At 35.9% G+C, this 23,289-nt stretch overlaps 1 protein-coding gene and 1 non-coding gene across 2 annotated transcripts; both read right to left on the reverse strand.

Annotated features, from left to right (window-relative positions):
* Window positions 1–8,102: 8,102 nt before the first annotated feature.
* On the reverse strand, window positions 8,103–9,977 carry LOC140763501 (alkane hydroxylase MAH1-like). Its single transcript, XM_073101717.1, has one exon. It carries the CDS (start codon window positions 9,942–9,944, stop codon window positions 8,274–8,276), a length of 1,671 nt encoding a protein of 556 aa, XP_072957818.1. The 5' UTR covers window positions 9,945–9,977; the 3' UTR covers window positions 8,103–8,273.
* Window positions 9,978–22,905: 12,928 nt separating this feature from the next.
* Window positions 22,906–22,979, reverse strand: TRNAI-AAU (transfer RNA isoleucine (anticodon AAU)). Its single transcript has one exon. It is a non-coding gene; the product is annotated as a tRNA-Ile (tRNA).
* Window positions 22,980–23,289: the final 310 nt, after the last annotated feature.

Raw genomic sequence — 23,289 nt, forward strand, 5'->3', positions numbered from 1 at the left:
GGTGGAGCACAGGACTTGCCGTTGTCAAAGGAGGAGGAGGTGGCAGCTTGGTGAAGGAGGACGAGGCAGGGCGCGGTGGAGCACGGGGCTTGCCATTGCCAAAGGAGGAGGGGGTGGCGGCTTGGCGAAGGAGGAAGAGACAGGCTGCGATGGAGAAGGTAGAAGAGAAGGCGAGCTACGGTGGAGCACGAGGCTTGCCATTGCCGAAGGAGGAGGAGGAGGCGGACTAGAGATTTGAGAGATTTGGGATTTGGAAATTAGGGTTTTGTGAGAAACCCTTTTATACCTAGCTTATCAAGCCGAGCCTAAGTAAAGCCGACTCTAGCTTATCAAGCCGAGCCTGAGTAAGTCGACTCTAACTTAGTCTCGGCTCAATATTATTTCTAGCTGAATTTGACAGCTCAGACTCAGCTCATCTCTAATTGAGCTAAGATGAACTCGAGTTTCAATCAAGCCGAGTCTGAGCCGCTCGTTTATTTTGATAGCCCTACGTATACTTGTTTTATCCATGATGCAAACCGAGTTTGATCAATTCACAAAGACATTGTGCTTGATTGATCGAGTTTATTTATCTTTTAATTATTTCATAATGTAAGTTTTTTAGACAAGTCTAGTTTAGTCATGTGAGCTATTAAAGCAAATTGAAATAAGTCATGACAGCCCTTAAGGCAAGTCTAGTTAAGTCAAGTAAGCTTTTAAGATAACTCTAGCTAATTAAGTCATTTAAGCCTTCAAGACAAATTCTAATTTGAATCATGTCAGCCTTTAGGGCTAGTCCTAGTGGATATCGTTGTAACTTACCTTTATATATAGAGGGGTTGGATTTATTGTTAATCATCCAAGTATTGAGAATTAATTGAGTTTACTTATTTTCTTATCATCGTATTTATCATTTTATCATAGCCATTAGATCGTCTTTACTTTTCTAGGAATAAATCATAGCAATAAAACCTCCAAAGCTTCCAAATTGTAATCACCACCTTCCTCCAACAGTCACCCTATCTTACATCCGTCCACCACCATCCTTATCATTCGCTGCAACATCAGATATTTACCATTCTGACTTATCTCCATTGTTTTATTTTTAACTTTTCATTCTGACCTCCGATTTAGGTAAAACGAGAGTCATTAGAATCTTAACTCATGAGGCTACCATTACTCAAATTTTTATAATTTTCTTACGTCTAGATTAGTCCAGATCTGCTTCGTAATAATCCAATACTCTACTATCAGATGAAGCTGCAACCTTCGCAATAGGCCATCTCGGTCTAACAAGGTCAAGTCTACTTTAGTCTCTTCATTCTTTGGCAGCAACAAATGAGACTTCAACGTCGGGGTTGGATGCTCGTACATTGCCTAAAATGTAGTCATTCTATCATTGAGTGATGGGTGGTATTGTAAGACCACTCGGTTAATAAAAAATTTGAGGATTATTACCGAGGTTGATCCCCTACAAAGCGGTAAAGATACTGCTTCACCTATTTGTGGTAGGAGGCCTAGCTCATTCTAAAGGTGTTCCCTTGAATAGTAAACAATTCTTGCCAAAACAGACTCATGAAGATCTAATCATGATATAACATAATATAACCAAATGTTCTTGCACCAAAATTAATCCATCAATCAAGTCCATGGCTACGTCATTTAAATCAGCTCTAGAATTGATAAGGGCTGAAAAAACTACTGCTTCCATCGAGTTGATTTCTCGTGTTGGCACACTTTCCATGATCGCACTAGAATATAGTTTTTGAGTAAAATTAGTCTTCTTCATATTTGGGTGTTGATTTTTGCTGCTCAGATCTAATTGGAGAACCTTGAGCAACTCCTCCATCTCCAAATCCATCTCATATGTTGCTTGTAACTTCTAATGTAGAGGAAAAACTAATATCGAGTAAGCTGCAAACTTGGCTAGTTTGGGCTGTCGTGATAGTCCCTCCGAGAGTACTTCTATGTTATTATTTCAGAAATCCATGATTAACTCTTAAATTTAAAACATATCTTGTCAATACTTTTAAGCCGCTGAACTCTAAGGTCTGCTCCTCAGAGGTTCAATTGGTGCAAGTTTTAGTGGAAGATGTGTCATTGGACTTAAAGCATCATGATGCAACAACAAATTCCTCTGAGGGAGAAAGCCTCTCCCACCTTAGCCACTCGAGCTAGGGGGGAGGGGGACAAAATGTCAACGACAAGGAAAACACCTAAATCTCAACGAGAGGGGACGAAGACTCATGCATGAAACCATAATAGAGCTATTGCTAGCGTAGGAGAGAAGTGACTTGTGACATTGGTAAATTTTATGGATATACTGCATGTGTCGTTACTCCTGAGTATACATGTGTACTTAGGGAACCTCCAGGGGACCCTAGAATTATTCCATCACACCTGTAATAGCAAAGTAGGTCCTTCCATCACAATATTCTCAAGGAAAAGGCAAGTAGTCAAGTCTCGAGATCACCCACCAAAAGATTTTAAACAATATATGGTCAATTATTGTTACAGTCACAGTTGAGACTTCCCCCATTTCTCCTGTTGCTCATTCTATCCATAGGTGGAAACTGTAAGGTTTCCAAACACAGGTGGAGTACGATATGATATTGAAATAAAACTCTCTAAGAAACCTCATGAATATATGATTGAATTATCGTGAAGAGAAATATTAAAACTTGGAGTGCTTCCGATATGCCAGAACCAATCATTCATTCACGGGATCAAGGTTGTCATACCCAAGTAGGGTGGAACTACGACGGATAGTCCAGCATAAATTTGAAATTAGAAAGATTGAATAGTATTAAATACTAACCTACTTATCATTTATTCTCCAAGCATCGGTTAGAGTACTGTAAATATTCCTAGCAGTTCTCGAGTAAAACACGTCATGCCTGATGAGTAATTAAATAGTCTTCGATTATCATTAACAGACATATTATTAGTAGTAGAAAACTAAACCTCAAAAATAGTCAGACATTCTATCACCAATACAGAGTTGAAGAAAAATAAACAAGTATAGCATATATAGTCAACTAATGAATAAAGTCTCCAGATTATTATCGTATTTTCTTTTCTTTGGAGAAATAATTGAACACTTTAACTATCAATTTGCAAGTATATTATTTAGTAGTAGGAATCAGTCTCTACTCTCTATGTCACGCGTGATCTAGACAGTAAACTAAACCTATATAGAAAGAAGTTCAAAGAGACATTATTTAACAAAAATGTCAGTACGCGTCTATATAAGGACGTGTAATTAAAACAATCACAATCTTGAACTGGATTCCATTTCATTACGACATCCTGACAAAGAAAGGTGCATCTTCTCAAAGGGCAATTTGCATTTAACGCTATATTTTTTAACCTATTTATAATTTAAACTCTTTATTTTTAATATTAATATATTTAAAATATATATTTTTGTTAAATATGTGCAGAGAATACTACATTGTTAGATCTATTAACCTAAATTAATCAAATTGCTATGTAAAATTAATTATACTAAAGAAAATTACAAAAATACTCTTACCAAAGCTATACCCAACCCAACCTTACCCAAGCAATACTTACCTAACCCAAGTTCTACCCAAACTAAGTTACCTTTTTTTTCTCTCACCCTGCGGTCTCTTGCCTAAGGAATAAGCAATACTTATACTAAAAAAAAGAAGAAGAGGGAGAAGTAAGGATAGTTTAGTTTAACTTGTTCTCTTTCACTTGCTTTGGATACTCTTACCTAGGGAAGAAGAAGCAATCCTGGGTATTAAAAGAAAGAAGAAAAAAGTAAAGGCATGCCATCTCTAAAGCTTGATAGAGGGCTTTAGGGGAATTAAAGCTTGTGAGAAAATGCGAGAGATATAACGAGAATAATGCACGTATGCATGCATCAAGCATTCCTCTACTGATTGCGACGGATCGATGTTTCACACATGGGTCGAGCGTAGTAGTCCAAGTCACAGACAATATCAAACGTTAGCCCATGAATCAAATTTATTAGTTTAGTTACCTTCTTCTCCTCTCCAACCCAATCTTGGATCGAGACTAGCCCTTGATTCGGTTGACATGGAGCTCGTGCTCTTGGATCTTGGTTTATTCATCTGTTGCAGCTTTTTAAATTTTTCCAGCAAGTTTCACTTTAGCTTTTCCAAGTTTGTATAATTCTTTGTATAGTACTTCGTAGGCTACTTAGATGTCTATCTCTCCATTCTCATCTGGATCGGATCGCTTACACTCTGTCTACTTGCAATTGGCATCTCACAAGAACTTAACAATAGATGACAAAGTGGTTATAAATGCAATGAAGTTTCATTGATCGGTTTCAGAATTATCATCATCGCATTCATTAGTGTTATTTAACTGGTTTGTAGAATCTTATCATTTTTCTTATGATTTGGATGGCAATGTAACCATATCATTGGCATTCATAAAAATTGAATTACTCCCACTTAATTTTGACTTATAGAAATTAGGGATAGTGAAGGATTTAGTTATATCTTTTCCAATAGTTTTGTCCTTGAGCTGGTTGCTTTTGGCAACTTAATTTGGATTGGTTGAAAATTCTTCAAAATCTTTTAACAAATAATACCATCAACTAAGATCATCAATCACTTTCGTCCCTCTTAGTGGACGACAAAACTATTAGCCTTGTTGGGTGACTGGAAGGTAGCCTATAGAAGGTTTCACCTTCAGTGGATGATGAAGATTGAGAAACCCCTACAGCAGGTACTCATAAGAAGATGAAGGATTGTCACATCCCTCTAAATTTATTACAAATTATAATTGTTCTCAGTAAGATTTTATTTTCTAGAAGCGCTGCAATATTACTGCCTCATTGTCGATGTTTTAATAAATATTTTTTTTCAAGATGATTAGCTGGTTGACATGGATCTCCCTTGTAGGTATCCTTTCTAAGTTGACTCGTATATCTGCGTGATGGTCATAACAGCATGCAATGGCATGCATATATTCTACTCTGCAAATGTTTATGTTCAGATTAAATTTTAGCTTAAGTCATTATGCAGAACTTTTGAATCGAGTGAAGCAGTAACAATAAAGTGAAATCTAAACTCCAAATACTAAATAGACCATACTGTACAGCGAGGAACCAAGCACCCTCCTTGCACCTCCCATATAGGTATGTTAAGGGGTTCATAGAGGAATTAATCAGTATATAGCAGAACATACTTTCTTTTTGACTCTAGTTATGAGAATATTAGTCTCTCTTTCAAATAAGCATCGATAACTTCTGTACTAGTTTTTAAAAGGGAACAAAGGATACGATATATGTTTAAATTCGGCTCACTCACTTTGTATAAATTCTTTTTAAAGATCATGTTTCTTTTCGTCGTTCATTTTGGCATATACTCATCATCATTATTGTTCTTAATACTTCGAGGTACTTCTAATCTTGTCTTAATTTATTCATCCTTTTGATACCCCATAGATATAAAAATTATTTTAATATTAAGTATATTACTAACATAACTAAGCTTCTGTTTTCACCCACGATCTGTGCATTTAAGATCTCAACTAGTTTTGTCTTCCTTTTAGGAAGGGCACTTCTTTTTCAATAAGGTCTTTACTTCTTTTCAGCATGCGTGAGTTATTCTTTCAGTTCAACTAATTGATTTATTGTTTTGCAAAAAGTTTATGCTCTTCTTTGAATTTGTCTTAAATTTTTCTTTTCAGATTCAACATCTTTTAACTTAGTAAAGAGTTTTATGTTCATCCTTTTCCACTTGCAAAACTCTTAATATAATTTATTATATGCTCGTAGAATTTCTGATTTTTCTTTGCAGTCCAATCTCTCTAAATCTTGTTCATCTACATTAAAAAATTATTAAAAAGTTCAATAGATAACAAAGAGATAATAAATACTAACATAAGAGTGTAAATGAGACAAGCTTAAGCGAGCTAGGCCTACCTCGGCTCAGCTCGAGAGTGGAAAAACTCATCTTCGCTAAAGCTCGAGCTCAATTAGAGTTAAAAAAGCTCAGCTCGATTTGATTCGTCTCCAACTCAGCTCAACAACTCGTCAGCTTAATCAACTTAAATGGGCTGATCTTCATTCTCTAGGGAGAAAATAGAAAAAAAATGGTGTAGGTTAGGATTCTAAAGTGAGCTGGGTTACTAGAAGCTACTTTAATCAACTATATATATATTATATATCTGAGCTGAGCTCATGAGCCTCATGAGCTGGTAAGCTTTTTTAACAACCCTAGCTACCGCATAGCTTTCTTGTTTAGCGTCCAAATCATTATTTTAAGATTCATCCAAGTCAACCTTTTGACATTCATTTTGAATAGTTCACAAATATGTAATCCGCAAATATATATAACATATCCCAATTATTATAATTCTAATTACTAAATAATACTCAGTTGATTAGCATATATTTACTTATAATATTAGAACTATAATATACGAACTCTTCACACACACACACACATATATATATATTCTTAGACCTAAATTATCTAATTGAATAATTGTTGTTGGAATTATGCTTTAATGTTGAATTAGCATATTTTTCTATTTATGCATCAAGAACACAACATGAATATATTTTTATATTTTATATATAAAATCTAATATATTTAACTCTAAGAGCTATTAAAAGAGAGTCTAATATATACAGAACTCTCGTGATATATAAGTACACCTTTTCAACGTATCTTATCATAATTCATTTCATGCTACGTGGCATATTGTTATAGTCCCACGTATTAGTTAATTTAATATCTAATATGAAGCATACTGTTGATCCACGTGTCAAAATTATCGTCATTAAACATAAATATATTCAACCTCGCACTCTTCGATGACTAATTCATTCGACCTTTTGTAACCTCTCACCTACAACTATTTTGTAACCTTCTTCTCAATAAATAACAAGTTGTCTTCGTGGTTTTATCCTTCTTCTCAAGACAATCTGGTCATTTATAAGTTCTATGCTAAAATCCTTGACATTTATAACATCGCACTGTACCTTCTTAATTCATATTTTCGGTTTTAATCTTCAATGCAAAATTTGAACTACTAAGAATTTTTTTTTCCTTTCAAAATTCTTGAGGATCTTAATTTGATTTTCAGAGAACCTCAGCGTTTTGAAAAAAATACTTAAATTTCTTCGCAAAGAGATCTATTATCTAGTTTATAATTTGCCAAGTTGTTCAATTTTTTAAGAAGAAATTTTAATAAATCGCATCCTATGTTTTATCTATTTTGTGATTCTCACTCATCTTTAAGAATTTTGTAATCTACCCCTTTATTTTCTCCTATAATTCTTATTTAACACACTGGGTTAACTTAGATGGTACTAGAAAAACAATTATATTATAATATATAAAATAATTTATAAATATCTAAATTATCTCTATCTTTTTCATCCTATTTTTTTTCCCAAAAAAACGAAGAAGAAGAAGAAGAAGAAGAATAGGAGGAGGCAGAGAAGAAGGAAGGGGAGGGAAGAAGATGAGGAAAGGTGATGGCAGCGATGACGATGGCAACTGTGGAGGAGGTAAGTAAAAAAAGATGGAGGAGAAAAATAAAAAATAAAAAATAAGAGAGAATGATGAAGATATTTTAGTTATTTGATCGATAATAATTAGTCAAAATAAGATCAAGATGTTAAATGAGAATTATAGGAGAAAATAAAAGTCTGGTTACAAAATCATAGATCAAAATTTCTGGATAAAATATGTAAAAAGTCTACTTAGCACGTTCTATCCAATGCCGTCAGAGATTCTTTAAAATCCTCACCTAAAGATAATAGGACAGCTCCATTAATGATTAAAAAATAATAATATCCTAGAGTTAGGTCTGACTATATATCTCCTCCAACGGTAGCTAAATTGCTTTTTAAAAGCTTGCGTAAGGGATACTGAAAAGTCAGATGTGGGCCCATATGTTCGAACCACTTTTAATGAGTTCGAACGACATTTATGTTTCAAGATTAGTTAGGACAAAAATATTTTCTGCCTTTGGGAACGTAATTAAGTGCATTTGGTCGAACATCCTTCCTGGTTCGAACCACTTCTAAAAAAAATTGCCTTTTAACTTTAATTTTCTTCAATTTTTTCACTTAAATTATAAATTACATAAAAATCTTACAACTCATCCTAAAAGGAAATATTTTGCTTCAATCTCAACAATGACCACACCAGGAGAAACGTAAGGTAGCATTTCAAATTTGTAAGGATCGACGACAAAAGTACAGATGCTGGAGCATATAACCTTGACCACCCACATAAATAAATATACGCAAATAGATAGATGTATATTTATATTTATCACCACCCTCTCTTCTCTTTCTTGATAATTCTCGCCTTGAGCCCATTCTTCATGTGCATGATGACGGAGAGCTTGGGCTCAACAACGTGCCCTTCAACAATCTCTATCTGGAAATTATAAAGCATGGCAGCCACGATCGTCTTCATCTTGTTGATAGACATTTCTTTCCCCAAGCAAATACGCGGCCCGGAATTGAAGGCGAAGAACTTGTAAGACGGCTCGTATTTCAACTCTCCGTTGTCCAAGATCCACCTCTCGGGTTTGAACTCCAAGCAATCCTTCCCCCATATCTCCTCCATCCTTCCCATGGAGTACAAGTGGAAGATTAGAACCGTACCTGGGTGAACCGTGTGGCCGCTCGGGAGCACGTCAGTCTTTATCGCGGATTTCCGTTGGACGGCGACTGTGGGGTAGAGCCGCAAGCACTCGCACAGTGCTGCGTACAGGTAGACGAGCTTCGAGAGACCGTCGTGATCAAATGGAGTGTTCTTATTACGACTCGTTTCGTCCTCCACCTCCGGCCAGTTCGCCTTCAATTCTTCGACGATCTTTTGCTGGACGCGTGGGTTCTTGCAGAGTAGCCAGAAGAACCACGCCATCGCTGCTCCGGTGGTGTCTCGGCCGGCAAGGACTAGGCTCTTCGCGTTGGAGTGGAGGAACTCGTAGAACTCCTCGATATCGGCCGGCTTCTTCCCGTCTTCCGGGGTTTGAATCATATAGGTTGTCAGGAAATCAGCTCGCGGAACGGCGTGCTCATCTTTGCAATCATCTTGGTCGCACCTGTTCTTGCTAATATACTCTCTTCTTTTTGCAATGGTTTCCTTTACGAACTTGTCCATCTTCTCACCTGCTATTGCTAGCTTTCTCTCTTTCCCAATGTTTAGCCATTTCATTACCTTCCACCAACTCTTCGGGACCAAGTGGCGGTGGAATATAACCTCGGACGCGACATCCAACGCCTCGGCCAATGGATGAATCGGGAATTCCGGTGAAAGGCTACCGGGGTCGACGCCAAGTGCCATGTCAAATATAGTATCAAACGTTAGCCTCGTGAACAAGTCCTCCAGGTCTACTATCTTCTTCTCTTCCGCGAAGCGGTTTAGGATTGGTACAAGCCCCTTCTCCACCTTGTTTCGGCTGATATGGAGCTCGTACGCCCGGAAGTTTCGGTTGATCATGAGGTTATGTATCATCTTCCTCTGCGCCTTCCACTTCTCGTCGTCGGTCGTCAGCAGGCTCTCGCCGAATATCTCAAACATCTCTCTGAACTCCTCGCCTTTAGGGTAGATCGGTAGGTGAGTATTAAAGACGTGGTTCACGTTCGCCGGATCGCATGTCATGAACAACTCCATGCCGGTGAACCACGGGCCTTTGAACGTAAAGTTCATCCCGCTAGCCGCGAGGATCTTGGCGCCATAGTCGTGAAGGTGATGTACATGGGCGACCATCGCCGGGAGCATGCCGATGAACGGCCAGTTCACCGGAACCGACCTGCTCCGTTTTAAGCGGTAGATATAAAGTAGGAAGAAGGAAGCAATGGAGAAAAAGATCTCAGGGTGAGCTTTCAAGGTAGATGGTATGCTTGCAAACCAACTGAGCAAATCCATTGCAACAAAGCTTTGGAGAAGCCTTGTATGGAGTTTCTCAAGGTACGTAAGTAGAAAGTCCATCGTCTATATATAGTCCAAGTACCATGAGTTATTTATGGTGATCGTTCTAGCTAGCTAATTAATACTGTCGATGGGTGATTTAGCTATCCATATCCAATTTCGGATCGCAGCCGACGAATGTGGTCCGATTGGCGTTCAATCGAGCGTGCTAACATCAAATCATCTTCCAAAAATTCCAAGTTACGTATGGGGATTTACTTACACTTGGAAATAAATAATTGAAAAGTTATGCAAATTATAGGTCGAGGTGCATAACAAGTTGTACTAGTTAATTTTAACAAAAGATTACGTTTAAATCCCACTCACGTCGTCATGTATGCGTTAACATCGTAGTAATCAGGACTGGACCGAACTAAATGATTAGATCGATGAACAAGTGAAGTGCCCACCAGGTTGGTGCCGTTTTATTATAGGGCTGAAAAATACAATTGATCCATTACAAACTAGCCAATCTAGCGGTTCAGCTAAAGAAATATGCAACTCACAAGGATTTTTGCCAACATAAAATCATCTTCCAAAAATTCTAAGCACATAAGGGGGTGTAGTTATACACTTATTCTTGTACATAGACAAATGATAAATTAAGAAAATTAGAGGTTTAGGTGACTTGTTAATTTTAACAAAGATTATGTTTGAATCTCACTCATGTAGTCATATGCATTAACATTATAGTAATTAGAATCGGATCGAACTGGACAGCCCGACCGATAAACCAATGAATTAACTACTCCACTAAGCTGGTGTGGTTTTGTTTTAAGGTTGAAAATATAATTGATCCATTACAAACCGGCCAATCAATTGGTTCAACATGTGAAATGTGCAACTCACAAGGTTTTTTTCCAACATTAAATCGTCTTCCAAAAATTCCAAGCACATATTAGTTGCACTTACACATAAACAATTGAGAAGTTAAAGCAAATCAAAGGTTGTGGTGCATGTCAAAGTTGTACTTGTTAATTTTAACAAAAGATTATGTTTACATCCAAACCATGTATGCGTTAAAAGCATGCTAATCAGAACTGAACCAAACTGAATGGTTGGATCGATGAACCACTAAATTGCCTCACTACACCGGTGCAGTTTTATTATAGGCTAGAAATGCAATTGATCGATTACAAACCGGCCAACGGGCTAGTTTAGCCAGTGAACCGTGTAACTTAGAAGGCCAAACAACTGAGTTGCTCATATATTTTTTTTCAAAATTACCTAGTTGTCCTTCTTGATCAATTATTCTATTATTTATCCTAATGATAGATTAGCCCCAAATTTAAAGTAATTGCATTTTTGAAAAGTAAAGTGTATTAAGATATGATTTTATACAAGTCATATGATTTGACATACTTAAACATAAACATTAGTTAAAATAATAAATAATAGAATAAATACAATTGTGTTGCTTTCTAGATTTTTTTTTACCTTTTAGAATTATCTAAAACTATAAATAATTATTTAAATATTTAAAATATTGTTAGATAATATCAGCAGTCCAATCGAATGATCCACTGGTTGAACTAATAATCTAGTAAACTTCTAATCAATTTAATGGTCACTCCAATTTTAATAATTATGATTTAAAACCTCCACTTTATGTTTTTTTGGAAATAATTATTGCCTCGCTGCGTAACACTGCTTTCATTAGCAACTAGATGTTAAAAAGTTCTCTTTTCTAAGTTTTAGTTAACAACACCAACAGGCTGCGAATTGATTTAATTTTTCCACCTTGAGGCAATGAATCGGATTATGCTACATAACCGCATATATATATATATATATATATATATGACCTAATTGGCCTCCACTAATACACTCGTAGCTTTGAACCTGTAAAGCTAATTTTCATACCGCTATGTTGCTTCCAATATCCGCCTACGGGTTGATGTAATCCAACCATTAAAGATAGGGACGTTTGGGACGTTTGGGACTTGTAACCCCAGGTTATTAAATGGTGACAGAGCCAAATCATTTTCTTTGGAAGCTCGTTCTTGATGACTATTTATTCGAGTGCAGTGACAGAATGCTAAGCTAAGTTTAGCGGAGACAGTGATAGAGTTATAAAAGAAAGGTTAAGAGCTTGAATAGAACATGACAAGTTGTTATTAATCACTGACCAGACTCTTCTTTCTTCCTTTTTTTCGTTTGTTCTTTTAGAAAGTCTGTAGACGAAAACATTGTTACAATTCAATCCCACTGTGGAGTGTGTACTAGTCCATTCCGATTAGCTAGCAAGACTGGCTATGATGGTTATGGTATTTTTAGTGTTCCAGCGACAGCAGATTTAGATAATGAAGCACCAAATTACTTCTCTTACCCAGTGGTTGAGTCTCAATATCCAGTCATAGGTTTGATTCTCCTCTGAACGATAGGGTTGATGTTTGATGGAATTTTCACTCTATTGCTATAATAGAGATATTCGGGTGATAAGGTGGTTTATTTTTCAATCTTCACTTCTTTTTTATGATTAACACCATACTATATAGGTTTCGATCCTTATATTTCAATTTTATTACCTCAAAAACACTTCATATTAGTACTAATCAATATTTATCATATAAATGTGTTAACTTAGCTATATACACTTAACAATTAATTGTAATACTCTTGTGCAAATTAACCTGACTCAATTCACTTTTGCCATAGAATAATTGTCCTCCCTATTAGATAATAGGTCTACTAAAGGGTATTCTGAGTATTTTAGTTTTTGAGGTATTAAGAGTAAAAAATAAGAGTTGCACAATAAATATTTAGGTGGAAGGGTATAAACGATAACAAAAGATAGAGAGTTTTTGATAAATTTTTCTATACCTAAAAGCATAATTAAGATATGTTTCTTATAAGCCATTCGATTTGATATAGTTAAGTGTTAATTATACTTAGCCTATTTGAACTATTACTATTTTCTATGTACACTCTTGAACTTTTCTTTTACCGCATAGATATCCCGACCTAAGAAAATTCTTAGTACAAAGAATTCATATAGTTACTTTTTTCCTTATCTAAAGAATATATCTAGATATTTTTCTTAGTTCAGAAGTTATACGTCGATAATAAAAATGATAGATAGAGGGGATAACTTTAATTTTTCCTATAATTAAACCTAAATATTAGTTAAAAATACTAAATAATAGAAAAAAAAATGTAATTACAAATCTCTTTTATAGATATTTTTCTTAGTTTTTAAAATTATGTAGAACTATAATTCAAATACTTAAAATGTTCCTAAATAAACTAAAAGTCAACTAATAACTCAATAACCCAACCTCAAATCAATGAGTGAATCAATGGTCGAACCAACTACGATCACAATATCTTATATAATGTACGTAGTAGGATATCTCGGCACACAAGTTTGTGCTAAGCTTTCTAACACCGGAAAGAGGTGGTGTGTTGTCACACTCTAACAAAATAAAATGAATGCGATGAAGTATGACATTGTAGTTGCGTGAACTAAGATTTGCTTATAAATGCAATGCATGTGGACTTACTAAGTAATAAAGGTGAGTGGGATTTGAAATTGACGTACTACACTGCAATCCGATGTTTGAAGAGATTTGTGACTCTTGGCCTTTTGAAATTAAATACTCGCAAAGATATCTATGTAGACTCCATCCGTGATCATTTACTTCAACTATATTGAGAGTACGTAACGTAAGCAGTTGTCCCTCAACTTGGCAAAAATCCATACTAGTTCTTGATGGCATGTCCCCATGATCAATGACCTACTCAACACCCACAACAAGAGAATTTTGCCACTGCTCATTGTATAACACACTAGATCGATCTTGTTGCTTTGCCATTTGGATCTTGTCTTCCAAGTTGGTTCCTACGTGGATTGCCAGAAAGGCAATGGACCAAGTTGTCTAATGATTAGGGTTCTAATAAGTACTGGATTTGGGTTGTTTGTTGAGTTCCTCTCTTATTTTTCCTAAAGAAGATAAATATTTTGATTCTAAATGAGCCATAAATAGTTGGGGTTTATTGCCAGAAAGGCAATGGACTACAAGTTGTCTAATGATTAGGGTTCTAATAAGTACTGGATTTGGGTTGTTTGTTGAGTGTTCCTCTCTTATTTTTCTTTCTAAAGAAGATAGAGAAATGTAGAGAGATGATCAATCAAACCAAAGTGGCTAAAAGATGAAATTGATTTTTATTAAGTACTCTACTTGTGTTCAATAAGTAAAGTTAGAGGGAATGCAGAAAGATGGATCAATCAAAACCAAGTGGCTAGAAGATGAGGTTGACCTTTGTCAAGCACTCTAGTAGTTTTCATAGTAAAATTTTACAAAGAAGAGAATACCCAAATATGCTAATATGTGAAAAAATTCTTGGGAGATATACTTGAGAATGTTCTTGCATGCTAGAGTGAAAAATTAACTTTATTTCACCTACCAAATTACTATATTTGCTCTTTTATACGTAATATGTAGGAAGTTATTCTTAATCATACATGTCGAGTATTTTCATATATCATCTTAGGTAACCCTAGTGTGACTAAGATATATATATATATATATATATATATATATATATATTTCTTTTCGAGTGATACCAGGAAAGTTCATAGAATGTTATTGATCCCTAAGATTTTCTAATAAGTGACTCAAAATAATACATGAAAAGGTAATGAACGTCAAGTAAGCTATATTTAAAATTTTAATATCCACATATAAAAAAATCCCATATTTTAAAAGTGTTGTTGATTATTCTTAATTTGGGTTGATTCCTATATTTTTGATGCGGTCCAACCACGTTGGATTGAGTGAGTCAAGTCAAGTTGAGTCGAGTTGAATTAGTTAGTTAAATTTGCTTCTTATTTTTAATTTTAAATAAAAAGGATGTAAGGCCAATAAGTGAGTTTTGCTATTTTCTATGTATGAGCACTTATCATTTTAACGTAGATGTTAGATTGTTATTATTTTTATAAGAGTAAATCTTAACTTCATATCTATTTTAAGTTTCAAACTTTAGCCACCATCTTCCTCCACGAGCCATCCTACCTTACAGCCATCCACCACCATCCTTGGCCGTTTGCCATTTTCTGACGATCATCGTAATGTCGGATAATTACCAATTTATTCAATTTCATTCTTGCTTCACTATTTTAGTTTTAGCCTTTTACCTCGAACTTGGAATCACATCAAACTAGATCAAATAAAAAAAATCCTAATTTGTGATGCTACATGCGAACAATTCGATTTATTTAAAAATTAAAATAATAAAATAAATTTAACTAACTAACTAACTAACTCAAAATCGACTCGACTAACCTAACCCACGTTGGAAGTCGGCCTTCAGCTGGTCCTTGTCGATCTTGGTGGCTGTGAGTAGTACCACTGGCCCTACCATCGTGGAGCTGCAATGGTGAGACGAACTATAGGCGACACTCGAGCGAGATGGGGCTCGAGAAAGGCTGTAGTGTAGAAGGGTGTCGCTCCCGGCCATTTGACGCTCGTTGGCAGCTGTGGAATCTACCACGGGCTTGCAGTTAGCCAATGGAGGCCGACTGTGGTCGTCGATGATCGTAGGAACACTAGCCACGAGGTTGCATGGCTAGGGTTCACTACAATGGAGAAAATTGCTATGGGTGGTTTGCGAGCCATCTCTTACAGCTGCTGTCGGCCTAACTTGGGTGAGAGGGTCTTGTGGAAGGGACCGAACATCAAGATTGAGTCTGATGGAGGTTGGATCACCGCCGATGGGAAGCTAAGGTTTTCTGCCCTAGCTTCCACTACGGCTGAGGAAGATGACCTAGAACCCATTTAGACCGACTGCTTAGGCATCGCTACGGTTGTGTTATGGGTCTATAATGGTTAGGAACCTCCACCACGGTCGAACGAGGGGTCCAGGCCACGATTTGGGCCAACCCATCTTCTCCCTCATGGCTTGGATTATTCTTACCGTGGAGGCTGATTTTTATCGTACTTAACAGTATTGGCCGCACATGTCAATGGAGAATGACCAGTAGGGTCTCTGTCAAGGCCTAGATCAAGTCTTTGAGGGTAGTTTGGATCTCATTTGAGTTCTCCTTCAATTTGGTCAAAAAAAATTTAAATATCATTATCGCCCACGCGAGTAGTTGTTGGTGGTGGCGGTGGCGCCAAGGAAACACTCACATGAACAGAGATGAGTTCATCTATGGCTACCTCTTTCTCATTCGTCTTGAATCGCATGTTAACCATTGTCTAAGGAACATCGTCTTTGATTAAAATCTATATAATTGTTTATATCAAACCTACATAAAAAAACCTAGTCAAATTAAATAAATTAACTAATTATGTGGTCTATGGATAAACTAACAAAAAACAAATAGTAATTTACATAAATTATCTTATTACTCTTAATAGTGTTTGATATAATTCGAGTCTAATCGAATTGAATTATAAAGACATTAGGCTCGATGGATTGAGTTTATTTATCTTTTAATTTTAATTTATTTATATTCTATTAAAATTGGAAAGATAAATCAAAATAGTTAGGATTGTAAAAAAATTATAATAATGGTTTTTGACAAAATCGCCATTAATTTTCAAGAGCAAAAGTTGCGAGGATAGGATAAGATAGACTGCAACTTAAAGCCAAAAAGATTTTCTTTTAAAAAAAAATACCAACTTGGTAACCAACCGTTATACCAAGTTAAATTGAATTATAAAATGCAATTCAAATTGGCATCCAACCATACTACCAAGTCTCCCAACTACAGAAATTCTGGGCAATTAATCCTGGCTGCTGATGATAATAATTAGGTATGGACGACCACTATCAATAAAGGGTTTAAGTTTTGGAAAGACATAATTAATTCTTTTTTTAATTTAATGGTTCATGGCTAGGATGAAGGGATAATTCATTGGATCATCAATCCCCAGAGTATGGGTCAATATACATATCTAGCAAAGTAGGTCCTTTAATTTAAAATATACATATCTTAAACTCCATTTACGTTAGGGAAATATAAGGATTAGAAAGAGTAGAGATAAACCAGCAAAATATTTCAAACAATATGTGGTCAATTATTGTACGTAAAATCCATAACAAATGACTTCCTGGGTAGCATCACATGCCCTTTTGGCCTTATGGTTCTTATCTTGCGTATATCGCCGAACAACACTTGGAAGTGTTGGAATTCTCCAAAGGTGGCTCAGTTCTTGCCTTTGGCATCGACAACTTTGGGATACAATTGTCATTAATGACTTCGATTATCTCACTTCTTCTGCATCTTTTACACGGTCAACCACCAAATCATTATCGTTCTTAAAAGAAGGTTCTCGTACATGCATATAAAAAAGTGTTGCTTTCCGTCTGTATCTATAGTGGGACAAGACTCATCATTTTAGTTTAGTAGTAGAGTAGTTATAGGGTTTAAATTCCTCAGATGAACATTGATGTTGATATTTAATAAATAATTTTTTATCAGAAAGTAATATACATGAATGGGGAACATTATAGCCCTTGTATTAGGCTGGAACTGTTTAAATTGCCATTATACAATATCAAAACATATTTGTATTTACCATTTCATCTCATTATTACGTATGTTCATCCTTTAACAATTTCCTTGTTTAACCCCTACAATTGAAATGTGTATAAAATGAAATATTGATATATATTTCAAATTTCTTTGTATCACATAACCAATAAGATAGATTTCTAACATTTCTCGTAATGCGTAAGTTCTTACATAGCATGACTAAATAATGGGTAGCCCAGCCAGCTCAATTGGGGGTAGAGATTTTTGACCCAATGGGCAATGCTGGCCAAAAGATTTAAGCCTGATTAAACTTCGGATTGGGCTTGGGCTTGATGACAAATTTATAGACCGGCTTGGTCCCAGCTCACTATTATATATTTAGTATCACATATATATATAGTTGTACAGCTTATTTCATCATTAGCTCTTCATCGGATAATTGGGTTGGGCTTGACCTTTCTAATATGCCAATGGTCTGGGCTTGGGCCCTAAGTATGTACAATTGCATTAGCTCTTTATCGGGGTTAAAATTAAGTCTAACCCAAACTTGGCTCTGAAATTAGCCTGATTAGTTGCCACCTGTAAAACACCCACCATGTGTCCCTCGCTAGAATAGAACCCATTGGCCAAAATTTCTACATAGTATATAAGATTTTTATCCCAAAATTTTCACAAATAACTATAGCAAAATAAGAAATCTAAAAAACTACGTATCACAACAAGTCCCGAAAAATATTTAACAATCAGGCTCATATTATAAGATGGCTGAAGTATAAAGAATCATGGCCAAATTCTTTATGAACTCAAAATCATCTACTAATTTGATAACATGCAATCAAAAAGTGATAAGCATAAAGACTAACAAATATATACATTTGCGGTCTAAAAGTTAACATACATGATCAAAGTAATGCATTGAAAATTCTATCCATAAAAATAGCTCACATGTATTAATAACAACAATGAATAAATCTGACTATAGTGAGTGAGAGAAAGGCGTAGGATCTCCCATAAACTTGTTATACATCACACTAAACCCACAGAGCTATAGATGTAAAAAATATCATTAGTTCATATCAAGCAACACTTATCGACGAGGAAAGCCATCTAACAATAGTATTGTTTGTCAATTATCTGATGAATAGCTAACTGATTGTACATCACTATTGATTAATAACCTCAACTATAAGCCTATCACTATCACATAAGTCAGTATCACATTTTGATGCTACCCAAAAATGCCCCCAACACATTATCACCATTGTGGAGCACTGGGCTCAACATAGGCCACGGACCACTGGCCTCAACATAGGCACCATCACTCTATCTATCAGGTTACCTTTTAAGTCTAACAACCCATACGTCATAATCATTGTTTAATGATCGCCTAGTGTCAAATCTTAGCACTTGATAGTGTTACACCTACTCAAACTGACGTACGCAATGTCTAATAATTCACATAGATCTACTAACATTAGACATTAGCCGATATAAATATATGTACTACATAGACTCTATTCCTTACCCTCGAAATGAGGAACGAAAAGAGTATCAATGAGATAGAACTTAATTGCATAATAATATGTGCAAATGATGCAGTAGTTAACATCATCAATTATACAATATACACACTATAATTATCATACCCATAAATAATCTAAAGTCTATGGCATAACTGTAAAGTAGTAAATAAGCATAATTCTATGCATATATATGCATAACATAAATGTGATGAAACGAGAGTAAAACATTAGTCTAGTATCTATGTTACTCGTAGAACAAACCCTTTATTGATAGCATCTTCTCTTTGGATATCTCCTGCGCCTTCTTCAACATGTTCCTCCCTTCCTCCCTTGAGCCTCCACAAAGGAGCTGAACCAATTTGTTTGAATGCCAACATCCACTAGTATCTTTACAACAAAATCTTCCCTTAATATCCTATCAAATGGCAACTAATACCGCTCATCATCCAACCCTAACAAAAGCAAGCTTTGGAACACAATTTTGAAATGTAAAACGATCTCTCAAGTCAAAACATTCTTATTGAGATGTGCTGTCAGCGCTATCCCTGTCTGTGAGGTTCTGCACAGGCGTCTACCTCACCTGGAAGATTCTTGACCACTGTGCATGACCTATCCTGAATCTACTATAGAACACATTCTCCTCAATTGTGAATTTACAAGTTTGCAAGGGAAACTTGGTTTGCTAGCCCTTTGTGTGTTCGCACCAAACCTTAACCTCTCAGCTTGGATCCTTCAAATGAGCAACCTCCTCTTTGCATACCTCTTTACTCTAGCTTTCCATTGCTTTGGAGTATTAGAAGGCAATAAACAACTGAGATCTTTTTTTTCTTTTTTCAAAGAACATCCCTCTTCTGTTGTAATCTTCACACTCTATTTAGAGACATGATATACTATATAACTTTGAAGAAATAAATCCAAAAAACAAGCCAATGATAACAAAATTTATTATAACTACAATAAAGCCAAACAATTTTAATTCAATTAAAATAATATTGAAATATTGAAATAATTCATAAGGTTTCACAATCACTAATCTGACAATAATTTTTATATATATATATAAACTAAAACTAATGGTTCGTTCCTATATAGAGGATTTCAACATTGAGCTTAGTTTTCTAAGTCTAACTTTAAATAATTTTGATCTGCTAGTAAAAAATAAGATATTAGAAAGCAGATTTATCAGAGATAAAAGATATTTTCTTTGCCAAAATAGTTTTTCTCAAGGAAAAAATATATGAAAATCGACTCCCAATGTTTAGAAAGGACAAGGAATGAAATCTGGGTCCTGGCAGCTCTCATGCATATTGATGCATTTAGCACCCAGAATATAATAATAAAGGCAAACTTATGGTGAATAACATAGAAAAGGCTTCCAAAAATTTAATAGCAATAAATTTTGGTAAACTATACAATATACCTCTTTTTATTCCTGTTATGGTATACAGATTAAATAGAATGCAAAGGGAAACAAATAGCAACATCAATGCCAAAATCAACAGTTGAAAACATCTAAGCAGCTGGACCCCAGAACTTCCACTAACGAACAGATTATGGAACTCTAGCTGGCAATACAAATAGAATCCTAAAAATTGAAGTAGGTGTCACTTTTATCAGCAGCTGGAATCGTGGAACACTGATCAAAGGTTACAAAAGATAATATAATTTTTTTGATACTTTAAGATACTATAGACTTGTCCGGAGGGCCTACAAGTATAAATATTGACAATTTCTTTTTCCCACCCGGGTTGGTTAACTGGCTCCGTATGTAGAACTAGGATGGAATCACCGTCAATAGTCAGCAAAACAGTCCCAATGAAGAGCAAAACAAAAGCATAAGCAGATTGACGAATGAGTTAGGCCACAAATAACAAGAAGACAACCATTAGAAAAAGAGATCCTAGATAGAACATTTTCATTAGCCTTACACAATACAACAGCTGACTATACATACAAAATAATATCTGCAAAGATCTCTTCTGCAGAGTTCTTGGCCTCTGGTCTAATAAACTTCTTAATCATCTGTTGTTCAATTGGCAACAAACATAAGCAAGCAGACCAAGTAGGTGCCTAGCTGCTAATCATATCACCCTTCAACAAAAGAATTTCACAACATAGAGCCTCTTTTCCAAAATCCAATTACCAAAACAATTATCTGAAAAGGCTTCCTATTGACCAGTCTGAGCTAATGCATTCGAAGAATATAACCTACCAAAGGCATAGAAATAAAAGGAGAACATACTGGTATTTAAAAATCATGACTGCATCTCTCTAGGACCATGCATCATAGTATGCTGAAACTGAGTATTGGTGGTTAGAACTGCATCTCTTTCGCTCAAATATTCTCTGCTTATTCAGAACATCATTGACAAGAATACAAGATAATGAGCCCAACATTTTCCTTCCCCTCTACCTCTAGCAGTGAACAACTATCAAGTGTTGCATCATGTGCCAAATTGAAGCACAAGAGGTAAACTCTCTTCCCAACCATCCTTTATTGACCTCCCTCGCTTTCTTTTTATCGTTACCACCTAGTAATCATAAAAAAGAAAATAGTTATTGTTGTCACAGCTAGAAGGTTGCAATACTCAAGAGGATGCCCCTCATTCTCTTTTCGTTGAATGGCAAGAGGTGGGCATGACCTCCAGTGGTGAATAGAATGGCGATCCTACCATATTAAAATGAATTCAATCTCTTTTCAAATAGCAGGATTGAGTGGAATTCAATTCTATTCTATTTTATTGGGTAACAAGTCAAATCCATTTCTAATCAAATCAAATTAAAATTTTCCCATATGACAAGAATGATTCCTCTCCAGAATTGGTTCCAAAGAGTACTGCAAGGTCATGCAAATCATGAGTTTCTATCCTGCTTGAAGTAGGCTTAATACACATGCTTCTATTATTGAGATATTTTGTTTTAAATGAATCATTAATAAAAAGGGCAAAGTCATCAAGCTGAGAAGTGGAAATACAAAATTCAGAAACATAAAACTTTGAAGAAAGAAGGAATCCTATTCTTCCTCCAATCCACCCATATTTGTTGCACCACTTTTCACCTTATCTTCATCTTATCAGGAAAAACAGTAATTATGGAATTACTAGTATATTAATGCAAAGAACCGCTCGACCATTTGTCAAGACAGGATCGCTATTTCCAAAACAAGGTTTGTCAACAAAATTCGTCAAAATATAGATGACGTGATTCCCCAACAACCCACGAAAGCTTTCTCTAGGAACATCTCAAAACAGCCTATCAGTATATTGCATTAGAAAGCACAATATGAACATATAGATAAATAACCGCCAAATCAAAATATACTATGGGTGTACAACCGTAGCCTTAGAAAAACTTTCAGGAACACAAGTAGGAAATTAATCTTAAAACAATAAGAACCACGTCCATTTCCCACGCATAGTGAAACAAGAAATTTGGAAAATTTATCATATAGAACCACATATAAATAAATAAATAAATAAAGCGCTCACATTTGAGGGATTCGAGCGGCGGCGTAGCCGCAGGAGCCGCATCGGCTCTTCTGGAGGTGGAAGCTCCTCTGCCTGCACCCTACGCAGAGGGCGCGGGTCTTGTTCCTCCGCTTCCCGAAGCTTCCTGCGTCTTTACCGTGAAGAGATCCAATGAATTAGAGTCAGAATTTCTAATGGAGAAACGGGGAAGGTCAAGGGTTAGGGTTCTGATAGAGATCGCAGAACGCATTATCATCTCGTAGCGGCCGTGTTCTCCCCGGTCGCCCCCCGTCTTCTTGGTGGGGTCGGCGGTGGCGAACTGAGCGCGCGGACAAACCAAAACCCTGTAAAAAAGGAAGGGTTTGGGTCTTATTCCTATAATATAGCTTAGTAGCAGAGGACTGAGAGGAGTTGATGAATAGTAGATAAGTGGGGTGTTTATGCGCAAAAGTGCGGTCCTTATATGAAAAAGCCCAGCATTTTGGGAATAAAAATAATTTAATAAATAATGGCCCATGCAGGTCTCGAACCTGCGACCTTCGCGTTATTAGCACGACGCTCTAACCAACTGAGCTAATAGGCCGTTTGATTTTTTTTAGAAATTAGACGCTTATACCTAAGAATCATAATTTCGTCGTCATCCTAACACAAATATGCTTGATGTAATCAAAATCACTATCGATTTACCAAAGTTAATGACCTTTTACAATAGCGAAAGATTCGTCGTCTTCGTAGTGTCAACAAGTCATACCTCGCCGTACAATGCCGCGACACCTGCCATGGGAGGCAAAATAAGGTCCTCGAGGATCTCGCGTCGCGTCAAGTGATCACCGGAATAAGTTTCTTGATTGGAACACGATCCGGAGGCCCAAAGCCGCAGATCTCGTGTCGCG

This window comes from Typha angustifolia, chromosome 7 (genome assembly GCF_048772165.1).
Source record: "Typha angustifolia cultivar Huaian chromosome 7, ASM4877216v1, whole genome shotgun sequence".
Lineage (NCBI taxonomy): Eukaryota > Viridiplantae > Streptophyta > Magnoliopsida > Poales > Typhaceae > Typha > Typha angustifolia.

Bases quoted from the DNA above. Each gene is read 5' to 3' on its own strand.
- LOC140763501 (XM_073101717.1), bottom strand. From the start codon at position 9,944: ATGGACTTTCTACTTACGTACCTTGAGAAACTCCATACAAGGCTTCTC.